Below are 12,976 nucleotides of genomic sequence, written 5' to 3' on the forward strand. Positions count from 1 at the left end.
AACATTTTTTCTAAGCGGCTTCTCAAAAACGATAAAGTCCTTTATATAAGGTAAGAGGTACAGGAGTGGTGGGGAATTGAATCAAAACATAAGTTTTTCCACAAAGCTAACCCTGTTTTAAGAATTTTGTAGATTTCAGCTGTCTCTTTCATATTGACAGACAACACGAGGAGGAAACAAATTCATTATATTTCACTCTGTTTCAACCGTGGCTGCTGTGAATTCAAAGGACACCCGCACTTAGCAAAATACAACTTCCTTCCCATGAGGAAAGGCCTACACGCCGATTTAATCACACAAGCCCCCTTCCCCGCGGCAGGCAGGGTGGGCTCGGCGGGGAAGGAGGCGAGGGCGAGCGCGTTTTGGGGGGAGCAGGGGCAGCCGGAGCAGGAGCAGCGCCGAGCCGGGCTCCTCCAGCAGCAGGAAGTTTCCAAGGGGCCGCGCCGAGCATGCGCCGTGCGCAGCACGGGCTCCCTATGTGGCAAGAGTGCAGAGGCAACAACCGAACGAATAACAGAGACAAGAGATCAAGAGCAACAAGCTCCCTCCCCTCTGTATTCCTGCGGCCGCCTCCACACAGCCCTCCTTGCCCAGGCTGCTCTCTGGGCCCGGGCCCTCCCGCATCCACCGCGGGCAGCTGGGATTAGAGAGTCTGGCAGCCAAAGCTGCTCCTGGAGAGGGAGGAGAGGAGAGCGAGAGCAGCTCGGAAGCAAACAGCGGAGTGCATAACCTGTGCCTCCAGCTCGCACGTCTCAGGTGGCGGCGGGGGAGCGGCAGCGAGCACACAGCTTGTCCCCCCCGCAACTGGAAGAGGGGATGGGGGAGGAGGAGGGGAGAGAAGAGAGGGATGGAGGTGGCACACAATGGCTGGCTGTGTGTGTGTGGAGGAGACGGCCCACAACAGCAGCCATGGGGGGGGCTCAGGGCTTCTCCGTGACCCCCATTCCTCATCCCAGATACACCGAGGTGAAGGAGGGGGGGGTTCACTGGGGATCGGGACATTCCCATGTGTTTGCACATGTGTGTGCGTGCGTGCCCTTCTTGTTTCGGGGGAGAGGTAAAAACGGGCAGAGATATTGGGGGGGGGGGGAAGAGGCTGTGAAGCGCCCCCCAAGCTGTGGGGAAGGGAGGAGGTGGAAGAGAGACCGGCTACCAGCGCCAAGCTGAACGAAAATAGTTATTTCGTCTTATGCCTGTTTTCTGCAAGGAGTCCCACCCGCACAGAGCTCGGGAACGAACCCAGGGAAACAGGGGGGGAGGGAGGGACGGAGGGGGGGGTCACAGGCGGCACTGAGAGGGAGGAGAGGGGAAGGAGAAGTCCCCCACCTCTCTCCCGAGCCCGCCGCGGGGGCAGGCACCTCTCTCCCCAATATACACACACAAATAGCTGCTCCCCCCCAAAAAAAACAGGGAGAGAGGGCTCCCCTCCCCCCGGGAATCCCAGGCCCCTCCTCTCCCTCGGCGCGCTCCACCCCCGGGGCCGGGAGGAGGCGGGGGGGGACAGCCCCGGCCCCCCCTCCGCCCCCCGGGCCCCCCTCAGCCGGCCGCCCCGGAGCGGGCCGGCGGGAGAGGTATGGGAGTCGCTTACCTTGGTCTCCGGGCTCCTGCGGCGGTTGCAGGACGCGCTCCAGCTCAGGGAAGGGCAGCTCGGGCAGGTCCAGCAGGGCCCCGTAGCGCTCAAGGAAGGAGCAGACAACGGCGAAGTTGGGCCAGGAGCCCGGGCAGCGCGGGCCCGCCGGGGCAGGGGGCGGCGGGGATGGGGCCGGAGGAGCCGCCGCCGCCGCCGCCATCTTGGACCTGGGGATGGAGAAGGAGCTGGGGAGGGGGAGGGAGGAGGGGGCGCTGCCGGGCCGGGCCGCCACTATCCCACAATGCACCGGGGGGACGATGAAGGCAGGGGAGGGCAGGGGGCGGCGGCCAGAGCGGCGCGAGCCGGCTCCCCTCCGCCGCGCGCGGCGAGGGGGAATGAAAACAAGGCGGGGCAGGGGCGGGGGTAGATCCACGGACCGACCAATCGGAACTGGCGGAGGGCGGGGTCGGTAGGAAACGCTGTCCAATGAGAGCGTGGCAGCCTGGAGGCCCCGCCCCCTCCCCGCGGGGCCGGGCGGAGGCGGAGCCTGGCGGGGCCGTGGGGTCGCGCGCGCGGGGCGGTGAGTGCGGGCGCGTGACGGAGCCTCCGTGAGGGGAGCGGGCGGGAGCGCGCGGCCCGCGCCGGGGCTGTCCCGGTCCTGACCCGGTCCCGACCCGGTCCCGGTCCCTGTGCCCCCCACGCCAGGCCGTGCTTCGGGCGGTCCTGAACTGCGCCTTCCCTTCCCAACTCACTCCCTCCACCCCTCTCGCGGTGCTTCTCAGCGGTCTGTGTCCTTGTCTCCTTGCTTCTCTCCGCTGTGTTCACCAAGTGCTATTCCCCCTCTTCTCTTACTACCAGCTCCCCGTGACCTCCCCGGTTAACTGCCGTCACAAGGCTCCCCAACGAAAAGGAATTGCCGAATTCCCAAAGTGTGTCTTCCTCCTTCGTGAACTTGACACCTTCCCCCTCCCTACACAGTTGATCTAAAGTTCTCCCGTCCTTTCTGTTTGCCTCCCTCCTGTCAGTTTTTAATCCTGACCTTCCTCTGCCTGCTGCATCCCCTGGAATGGGAAGTCGCCCTCCTCCTGACCCTGCTCCCAAGCAGCGCTGGAGAGCCACATTGCCTTGTGACACCTTACAGGAATTTGTTCTGCCCAAAACTTCACACACACCGATTTACTCTTCCCCTTGTATCCTCTTCAGTCTCAGGTTGCCCATTGGATTTTACAAAACTTCCTTTCTTTCTGCAGCATCTTAAAATGTCATCGGGTGCACTGCTCTCGTCCACCTCTTTGTTCCATTTGTTGCTGGTTACCTCCACAGAAGAAAGGTGCGCTGGCACTCTTAAAGTCCACCAGCTTGCCCAGCTGCAATTCAATTGCTCAGCTTGCTTCCGCTTCCTTCTCGGCTGCTTTTGTCTTCTGCCATCCTTATCCAGCGCTTCGTTTCTCTCTTTCAGTATAGCCTCCTGACATAAACGTGCATTTTCCCTCCTTTTGAGTTCTACTTCCTTTATTTCTGATGTTTTTAAACTCTCATGACTTTGCTGGTGGAGTCCTTAGCCATTTCTGCTCCTCATCTCTTTGTGTTTGGACTACTGCAGTTTGCAGAAATTGCAATTTTAGGTTGTACTTGCAAGTCAGTGAACTCAAGGTCTCTTTTGATCTTAAGTGTTAATGTATATTTTGATACTTTACATTTCTCACAGTGAATAATTAAAAAAATAATTTGCTTGAGAGCTATTTTCCTGCTCCTCAGTGATTGGTGCATGCTCTACATCCAAGGATGCCCAAAGTTTCTATCAACGAGTTCATTCTCACTCTAAGATATTCTTATTTATTCTAGTGGCCTGACCTTACTGATAATCTCTGGCAGTATTATGGGAAATGGTTTTAGAGGATAAATTTTTATTTGTGCCTTGTAAGTTGTGTTGCTTCATTTCTGCTGTTTACTTGTTTTAATGCTGTTTGGAAAAGATAGCATGGAATCCTTGCTCTCCCATTTGCAGTTTGTGGCTGTTTGATTGCACAGTTCCAGCCTTATGATACTGTTTGGACTGGGGAAGGTGATATTCTTGATCATCTTATTGTTCATCCACCTCTGCCTAACCTCCAGGTCTAATTCTACCATTTCATCTGAAAAGTAGCACAGGCAAAAATTATTTTTATTCTTCAGAGCCAGGTTCTGGCTGCTTTATTCAGCCTTTACTCTTTCATTTCATTCTGTTGGGACTACTGCTGGTTGTTTCTTCAGCTGGAATATCCCTTCAGGCAGACCTTTGGAAAAATAGTCTTACAAATCCTTGCTTGAATCCATTGCATCGTGGATGTGCGGTGAGAAAATCTAGAGTGAATTAATCCAAGCAAGTTTCAGTCCCCTGTAGGTGCTTGCCTTGCTTCCTGTTTGACAGGACACATGTGCCACTAACTCCACACAAGAGTGAGAAGGAAAAGAATTGCCCCACCTCTGGCAGACCCAGTCCTGTGCTGAATCCAGAGTAATGCACTTTTTCCTTCATGCAGTGTTTCAGGTGGGATACTGAGATCTGCGTCTGGCAATCCAAGGAGAGCACGTCCTGTCTGGCAGTGCTGCATCTTTTGTAGCACGTGCAAGACAGGAAGGGAGGCTTCCAGGAGGACTGGAAGCGTGGTCATGCCAAGATTTATCTTTTGCAAGGGCAGTGCCTTTAATCTGTGCTGCCAGGGTTCATGTAATTAATTCAAACTACTCAATTCCTGGTGAATGTAAACAATTAAACAATAAAGGGAGAGAATCTGTGTATCTGGAAGGATCTGCCACAGAGATGTTCTGGATTAGGCAGAGGTGGACCTTTTTTACTGGAGAAACATCAAATTTTCTTCAAAATGGGGGATTTCAGACCATGTGAATTGGAAGGGCAGAAAGGTGACTCTGCCCTGGAGAGGTGTCAGTGGACTGCCATGCTAGTCCAAAGCATTTCCAGGGGATCATCACGCTGTGATTCCTCTCTTTGAATCCAGTGCCAGAATCACCACAGCAGTCAGACTGCAGTACGTGGGGGACTCTGAGGAGGGGAAGGTTTCTGTGGGGAGCTGACAGGGAGTTTGTGAGGCAGGGTCCCTGCCCTGCTGGTGCCCAGCAGTGGTTGTGGAAGCAGATCCCAACATCGCTGCAGGGCTCACCAAAAAGCACTTGGGATACAGGGGCACTGATAAGGCTCTGGCAAGTTCCAGGCAACAGACATCAAAGGAAGATGTGTACCAGTGGTTGGCTGCTAAAGGAGAAAGGGAGAAAATAAGCAGAGACTTAGAAAACATGACTGAGGGGATGTTTATTTAATCTAAATGAAATAAAAGAAAAATACTGTGTGAAATCATCAAGAAAACAAACAAACAAAAAAAAAAAAGGCGAAAAAGACAAAGATTAAGCTGTTCTACTTGTCCCCAATAGAAAGGATTAGAAACAATGGATTTAAGTTGAAACAATGAAGATGGAAGTCAAACAATTAGACAAGTTTTTATTTGGATATATAATCCTGGGAGACTTGCTCTCTGTCAGCAGTGTCTGGGGAAAGGCTCGACCCCTTTACACCCCTGAAAGTCTTGTTTTCTGTAGCAATGTGACAGTGACACTCTTTGGTTCATGGCTTTACTGTTGGGTTTGGGTTTGTTTGGCATTTCCTTTTAACCTCATTTACCACTTTAATGGTAAAAGAAGAAAGTGGCCAATGAAATAGCGCAGATTTATGATATTTTAGGAAATTATTATCATCCTTATTGTTCATTTTGGGGAGAAGATTAAAACCCAGATGTGAGAGGATATTCTGGGATCTGATCCCTGTTGATAGTTTTAAAAGTTGAACATCCAATACTTGAACAGATTTAGCACACAAAATGATTCGCCCAAAATCCTGCACAAAATCCCCAAGAGGACTGGTAATTCAACAGATCTGCTGATCCTCAGTTCAAGTCTGTTGTCACAAAACCACGTGGATAAAGTCTGTAGCAGCATTTCCTTCCTAGCTCCTTGGGGCAAGGACAGAATTTTCCGTTTTTATTAACGTGCTGCATATGTTGGCCTGATGTTAAGTATTAAATATCCTTTTTCCAGACTTCAGTTCCACTTTGTGATGTCTTCCCCTGAAATTGCTTCCCTTTCTTGGGGTCAGATGAAGGTGAAGGGCTGCTCTACAACGTATAAGGACTGCAAAGTATGGCCGGGAGGAAGCCGGACATGGGATTGGCGAGAAACCGGGACTAATGTAAGTTTGCTGGTTAGTACCTTGCATTTAAAACAGGACTCTCAGAATGGTCCAGAGAACAGTGTTAAAGCTCCAGACAGAAATTCAGTGAGCTGCCTTTTTCTTTCATCTAGCCATTAGATTTTCCTGGTAAGAACTGAGTGTATGTTTTGGAGGTGACTTTGTGGAGGGGTCAGAGGGCTGCAGCCCCACTGTGTCCTACACGCAACAGGATATAGCAATTGTTGCCCTGAGCTCTGACAGCCACCCTCACCAGACAGCTCTCACATACCTTAGAGCTTTCAAACAATATTCTTCATCTGTCTAAGAGTGCAGTTTTCATAAGATAACAGTAACAACCTCTCTTCAGACTATCTAAACAGAAGTTATCTTGAGTGAGATAGGAAAAGAAATTATGAAAAGTAAAAAAATAAATAGACAGTAACTGACCTTGCGTGTTTGGAAGACAGCATTGCATGTGGTTTAGTTTTTATCCTTTTCCTTGGGGTCCCTTGTACATATTTCAGAGGAGAAATATGCAGATACAGTGTCTCATGCACTATTTTCTCTGTGAAAAGCTCATGGTCTGGCTAATCACACAGTGACTTCTCTTGGTAGCCATATGCTAAGTGCTTGCCCTTAAAGTTTATCTCTAAATGCAATCAGAATTGGAAGGAAGTGCATGGAGCAGTATTGATGTTTCTGATTTAGAAGCAGTATAGCAAATATTGCTATGATGGGAACTTGATGTTGATAATTCTCCCCATATTATGACTTGCACTGGGATAGATGATTGGCTAGGAAAAAAGAAGTTCCACACTTTCAAAGCAAAAGTTAAAGCACAAAATAGCAGCGTAGTGACCAGGCCCAGCACCTGCAGCCATATCAATGCAGAGGATGCAGCTCTCTTGGATTCATTTTGACACAACTGAAACACAAAGCATTTGGCTTTGCAACTTCATCTGTAATCTTTGGGAGAATAGAATTTTTTTAACCTGTCAGAGTTCAGTTTATGCAGAATATATAACACCAAGAGAAAGGTGTTGTTTTCATGCAAAGATATGCACCTCATGCACCTTGCAGAGAAAAAGGTAGCTGGGTATGTAACCTTTTAAAATGTATTTCATTTATGGCCTTCTTATTTAAAAATAAGTTTTCACTGGCTGTTCAAAGGGCTGGGTTTTGTGGGAGAGTTGCTGTCTGCTTGTTTGACAATATCATTTTTGTGCTTTATATGCACATGGCTGGAGAAGCAGAACAGGTAACAATAGCCAAAAAGTTCCCAACTAGTTCCCATCTCAACCACATTTTTGTATTTATTCCAACCACTGGAAAACTTTGGTTTCAAATTATAGGCACTTACTAACATTTAGGAGGCTGTGCTTTCTTTTGAAAGTTTCTAACAAGGAATATCTTCTTGTCACAAGTAAAACATTTAAATCCATAAGTTTTTAGAGGACTTGAAAAACAATGTTAATTTAACAATGTTAAATTAAAATTGGAGGAGAAAAAGAATAGTTGGGTTCTCTGGAGAACTAGGTTTTCTGGCATCCTTTTTATTTAATCAGGAAGTAAAAAGTACATATCTAAAGTAAGATCTTATGTAAATCACTTGTAAAGCTCCTGCTTTAGGTCAGTTCTATCCTTGCAGCTGAGGAGTGAGGTGATTTTCTTTTAAAAGAAATAGCAAAAAACAAATATTAAGAATAGAACTAAGCTTTTTCTAGACTGCATCTCCAATGTTGAGAAGAACTGTCAAAAATTTAATTTTGTCAGCACTGGAAACTGTGAGATTCATCAGCTGCATTTTCTGCCCAGTTTTTTAAAGATGGAGTTGTTTGCCTACTTTCCTTAAGCATGTTTTTCCTGGAGGTAGCTGGAACTGAAGTGTGGAAAACAAGCAGTGCTGGTCATGTCCTGCACTCTAGTTGGAAATAAATTGCTTCCTTTCCTCCTCTGCTGTCACACTGCTGTCTAGTGAAGCATTTTTTCATCAGGAAAATTGTATGACAGGCCCTGCAAGGTTCTGTAACTGGGCACTAACAGTTATTGTGGCCTTAACCCTTGGGGATGAATGGCACCCTCTCTCCCTGGCTGGCTGCATTTCAGTGCCATCTGCTAATGGCAGGAGAAAAGACATAGGTATTGCTGAAATGCAGGCCAGAGAACAGAGCAGGCTAGAAAATCTGCTGTCAAATCAACAACGATACAGTTATTTCATCATGTTACATGTTTCCTGTAGCAACAGTAGTTTCTTACTAGCATCAAAGTGTCCTGTGTAACCAAAGAAAATCCTTTTGTTCCGTGGCTTTAATGTCTCAGGAGAGCTTCTCACGTGACAGCAAACCTTCCCCAGAATTCTAATTATTGTAATTGCAGTAAAACACACCAATTCTTCTTGTCTAAGTTTTGAGTCTACTTAAGAAACCCCAAAGGAAAAGCATTGCCTATTCTGTCATAAACAAGCACTTAGAGTGATTTGGTCTGAGAAAGCTCTGCCTATGCAAGTGAGTTCTGCATTCCAGGTGTGGGTATGGAATGTAAATGGACTAAGGGGAACACAGCCCATGGTCCTGGCAGCCCAAAGGGCCAGACATGTCCTGGAGTGTGTCAAGCACAGCACACTGAGGGACGTGCTTGTCCCACTCTGCTCTGCACTGCAGCAGCCCCACCTCGAGTTCTGTGTGCAGTTTTGGGCACCTCAGCCTAAGGAGGACATCAGACTGTTAGACTGTGTTCCAAGGAGGGTGATGAAGGTGCTGAAAGGCCTTGAGGGCAAAGCTTATGAGGAGCAGCTGAGGGCATTTGGCTTGTTCATCTTGCAGAAGAGGAGGCTGAGGGGTGACCTCATCACAGTCTACACTTTCCAGAGGCAGGGCAGCGCAGGCAAGGTGCTGATCTCTCTGCTGACCAGCAGTAGGACCCATGGCAATGGAGTCAAGCTGAGAGGGGACGTTCAGATGGGGTGTCAGGAGAAGGCTTTCCAAACCCACAGGATGCTTGGGCTCTGGAATGGGCTCTACCACGGGATGTGGTTACAGAGCAAGCTTGTCGGAGTTCCAGAAGCATCTGGATGGTGCTCTTAAGTCGTGGCTTAGCTTAACATAGTCCTGTGAATGATTCTCATGGATCCCTTCCAACTTGAGGTGTTCTAAGATTCTGTGAACTTGGAGAACCATAAAGGTGAATCATCTCTGTTACTGAAATTTCAGACATCAGCCATGCTAAAGACTTTCTTGTGGAATAAGTTTATTTTATGCATTGGAAGTGGCACTCTACAGTGCAAGGCTTTTTTCACCTGCAGCTTTAGGAGCTCATGTGTTTGTTTTAGCTGGGAAAGTCTTACTTGCCCCATTCTCCATGAGTCTACCGTGGCATTAGCTGCTTCAAGTGAGAAACTCAGACCTCTCAAAAACTTCTGAACTTCAGAATTCTACTTAAAATAAAAAGGAGGATTATTATTTAAAACATAATTAATATTTTAAATATTTATAATAATATTATACTAATAAATATTATTGCCTATTATTATATAAAATATTAATTATAATATTTATATAATTATACATAACTCTAATAAAATAATATGTTATTATATAAAATAATAAATAGTAATATTATTTCTTATAATAATATTTAAATATTTCTTTAAAACATAAATAATATTTATGTTTTAAAAATACACACCAAAGAGGGGCCAAATTATAGCCACAGGATGTCCAGTATCTTACTCTTGACCACATGGAGACAGATAGAAACTGAATCCAGGAGGAGAATTAGGGTAACATAATAATGTTTTATATTAACATTATAGGTGTGTTTATGCATTCATATGTTTAAAGCATAATAGCAGTAAGTGGGTGTAGTTTTTAAAACATCTGTTAATGTGCTGTGTAAGTTACTTCTTTCTCTGAGGCGTTTGGATTCAAATATTCTTTTCTCAAAATAAAGAATATTGCAGAAATCCAAGCTGTTAAGTGAAATTAAGTTACCCAATAAATTTCAGTCCTCTTTAGTGAGATTTGCAAAGTAAACAAGAAAATTACTTAATAATTTTAATTATCTGATGAGTTCTTTGTATTTAAAGTGAGGAAACTTTGGCGTGCAACCATCTTTCTTTCAAGTAGATTTTGTTATTTTGAAATCAAACAACAGTATTGTTGCAATTTATTGATTTCACCTTAACTGTTAATATTTATAAAATGCCAGAAGACATAAAAGTTTAAGAAATTTGTAATGCATCTTTTTAGTTTTGATTATTTAATAAGGAATTATAATCCTGCCATCAATCAAATAATTATCATCCTTCATCTGCATATTAAATACCTTTTTCAGTTTCTAATGTTATCTACTGTGTGTATGTACAGAAGAGAGTTGTGTTACATTCTGGTTCTGCTAATTTACCCTGCTGCTCTGTGCTCAGGACACACAGACACAGCTTTCCTGCCTGATGCTGTCAGTACACAGACTATTATTTTCCTTCCCTGACACTTAGCATTCTCCAGGAGTGCAGCCAGCTGACCTTGAAGAAGTCGTCAAGAAGGGAGTTAAAACTCTGGTGATTGGTCGTGGCATGAGTGAGGCTTTGCAGGTAGGTTTTTGTGCTGTGACAAGCATAAAGAGACCTGTTTGTTTTCCCTCTCCCTCTGATTAGGAGGAAAAAAATTAAATCGATGATGCTTCACTGAGGGAAAAAGATTGAGGATCAGCTCCTGTCACGCGTCCCTCAGGTCCTGAAAGAAACATCATTTGAGCTCCTCTGTATTAGTGTCCATGCCAAGCAGTAAACAGGTTTATGTTCTGCTACAGGAGCAAATGAAACAAGAAGAATTTTTCAGAATGTCATTAGTCCCCTCCTCTTGCAATAGGTTATAACTGGCTCTCTAGCCTGCTGTAAATACTTTGGTAATTAGGCATTCTTGTCACAATTGTTGCCAGGGTGTCATTTCAGCAGATAAACTAGCTACAGAAAGCTGAGATCAGAAGTGCTGAGCTTTACTTGGTGAGAAGCAAGTCTTTACCTTTCTGGTGGGATGAATAACACCTTCTTTATATTAAATTCCTTTAGCTTCAATTCTATTTATTTTTGTAAGAGAGGACCACATTTTAAAGTGTGCTAAGGAGGTAGGGGAGCTATGTGTATAAAAGCAGCTTCATTGAAGAGAAAAAAAATTAAATCAATCTTAGACCTATCTGAGCATTGTCATTTTGGCTACTGGCAGTGACTTAAGTCATGTTTAACAAATGGTATGTGTCTGGTTTTTTTACAGTTTAAGGGGAAAATAATCTGATTCTTGCTTTTGTGATTTCTTTTCTCTTCCGAGGTTCCAGCATCCACTGTGGACTATCTGAAGAAGAACGGGATTGAGGTGCTGGTGCTGCAAACGGAGAAGGCAGTGGCGGAGTACAATGCCCTGGCTGCTCAGGGTGTCAGAGTGGGCGGGGTCTTCCATTCCACCTGCTGAAGCGCCGCTCATTCCGCCTGCCCGGCCCGCGGCCAAATCACCGACACACCTCTGATGGATCAAATTGCACTCAGTGGAGTGTGAACTTGCGTGCCAAGGCATTTGTGCGCTGACCATCGAAAATGCAAAGACAGTTTATTAGCTCAGGATTTAAACAAATCGAGGGCTCACAAAAGGCGGGGCTGTTAATGTAATTAAATCGTTTAATGACAGAATAATTTCCATGTATTGTTGAGATTGACCTAATTTTCCTCTGAAGGCCATCCATAGTCTTGTTACTTAACATATCACCTGTTCACTAAATCAGGAAATTATATTTTGAATACTTTTATTACATTACTGGCTACTGGAATGCAGCCATAAAATAGCCAATGAGCACAATCAAATGGTAGATATGAAGTGGTGGTAAAGAAGCACTTTACCACCACTGGATAAATAAGTTAAAAATAAAATAAATTAAAAAGCAAACCCATAACATAGAACTTTACCTCCTGCAGGTGACCTCAGTCAGGGTATTTGCCAATTTATGAACATCACATAATAGAGCACTTTTAAATTTTTCATTGAGCCTGAAAAAGGGGAAAAAATGTCAGCAGGGTATAAGCATAAAACCTGGGCCTTAAAGAATTTTCTTATTAACTGCCAGTTTTGAGGATTGAGCTGTCTAATAAATATCTATTCAGAAGTTCTTACACGCTTAAAATAATCAGAAACATGAGTTACAAAGCTAGAGTTTGCAGCATAAAACATTGATATGTAGAAAATCAGTCTGAATTGCTGCTAGCAAGGTACTGCTGGCAAGCTGGGGATGCATGTGAGACTTGTTACTGGTCATCATTATCTGATGATTTAAATGTTGTGCCAACAAACATTATTACACTGAAGAGTCAAACAGTTCTCTTGGTTGCTGTTCCTGGTGGGCTTCTATCAATATTGCCAGTCACAAGTTCTACCTACTGTGGATTTTTTTCCCCACCAGGCTCACCATTTCTTGTTCTGTGCATATTAATTCTGTGTGTATTAATGAAAGTACCAAGACGAAGCGGTAAAAGCCCTGAGGCACTTGGAGCTACCCAAGCAGTAGTAGAGAGGCTTAGATTGATAGGAGAGCACAATAACTTTCCCAAGGCACACAAAATACTATGCTCTTTTTCTGCTATTTGCTCTAGTAATCATTTAGAACCTTTTATCTGATAAAATACAGAGTGATGCAAAAGCAAAGGGAAAGTTTTATCTTGCAGTCTCCTAATGACAGCAATGTTTTCTGTTAGTGTAGCTACATTTGAGGCAAAATCTTACATAACCCAGCCGGAACTGCCTTTCCAGCTGCATCTGTGTTGTCTGACACAGCAGCTGGTATAATGCTCGTTGTAGCTGCTGTGATGTTTTTCTGCACAACTTGCCTGGTGTGAAGGAGGAGGTGAACTACTGACCCAGAGGACTGTGGTCACCCTGAGGGAATGCCAGCAGAATGAGTTCCTACCAGCCCACAGAGTGTGGAGACTTTTTGCACTAAATGTTATCTGATAGTGAAGGTGGTTTGACTTTCTTGATCATGGTCATATATTTGTTTTATTTTAGGAGCTTCTGGGCCTTAAGGCAGCCTCAAATGGGAAGAGGCTTGGTAATGCTTTGGCTGAGAAAACACTGCAGTACTTAAAAAAATGGAACCATGCGCATTACACCGTTAGGAGAAGTCGAGCAAACACCTTATCTTTCTCT

At 45.3% G+C, this 12,976-nt stretch overlaps 2 protein-coding genes across 4 annotated transcripts in view; one reads left to right on the forward strand and one right to left on the reverse strand.

The window, feature by feature from the left end:
• The window catches only part of RSF1 (remodeling and spacing factor 1), a 60,779-nt gene extending 58,989 nt beyond the window's left edge, over positions 1–1,790 (reverse strand). The window contains exon 1 of the mRNA XM_063148708.1: positions 1,589–1,790. Coding sequence (XP_063004778.1) covers positions 1,589–1,790 — 202 coding nt within the window. The remainder of the gene's footprint in view (positions 1–1,588) is intronic.
• AAMDC (adipogenesis associated Mth938 domain containing) lies at positions 1,530–11,472 on the forward strand. 3 transcript variants are annotated; one of them, XM_063148710.1, is made up of 4 exons: positions 1,530–1,571; positions 5,660–5,810; positions 10,285–10,380; positions 11,114–11,472. In XM_063148710.1, the coding sequence occupies exons 2-4, from the start codon at positions 5,679–5,681 to the stop codon at positions 11,252–11,254; spliced, it is 369 nt and encodes a 122-aa protein (XP_063004780.1). In that variant the 5' UTR covers positions 1,530–1,571; positions 5,660–5,678; the 3' UTR covers positions 11,255–11,472. The 3 variants fall into 3 exon arrangements, with proteins under 3 accessions (XP_063004780.1, XP_063004781.1, XP_063004779.1); XM_063148711.1 differs by lacking the exon at positions 1,530–1,571 and adding an exon at positions 2,836–2,900 and having other exon boundaries at positions 11,121–11,472; XM_063148709.1 differs by lacking the exon at positions 1,530–1,571 and adding an exon at positions 2,853–2,900.
• Positions 11,473–12,976: the final 1,504 nt, after the last annotated feature.

Source organism: Melospiza melodia, chromosome 2, assembly GCF_035770615.1.
Source record: "Melospiza melodia melodia isolate bMelMel2 chromosome 2, bMelMel2.pri, whole genome shotgun sequence".
NCBI lineage: Eukaryota > Metazoa > Chordata > Aves > Passeriformes > Passerellidae > Melospiza > Melospiza melodia.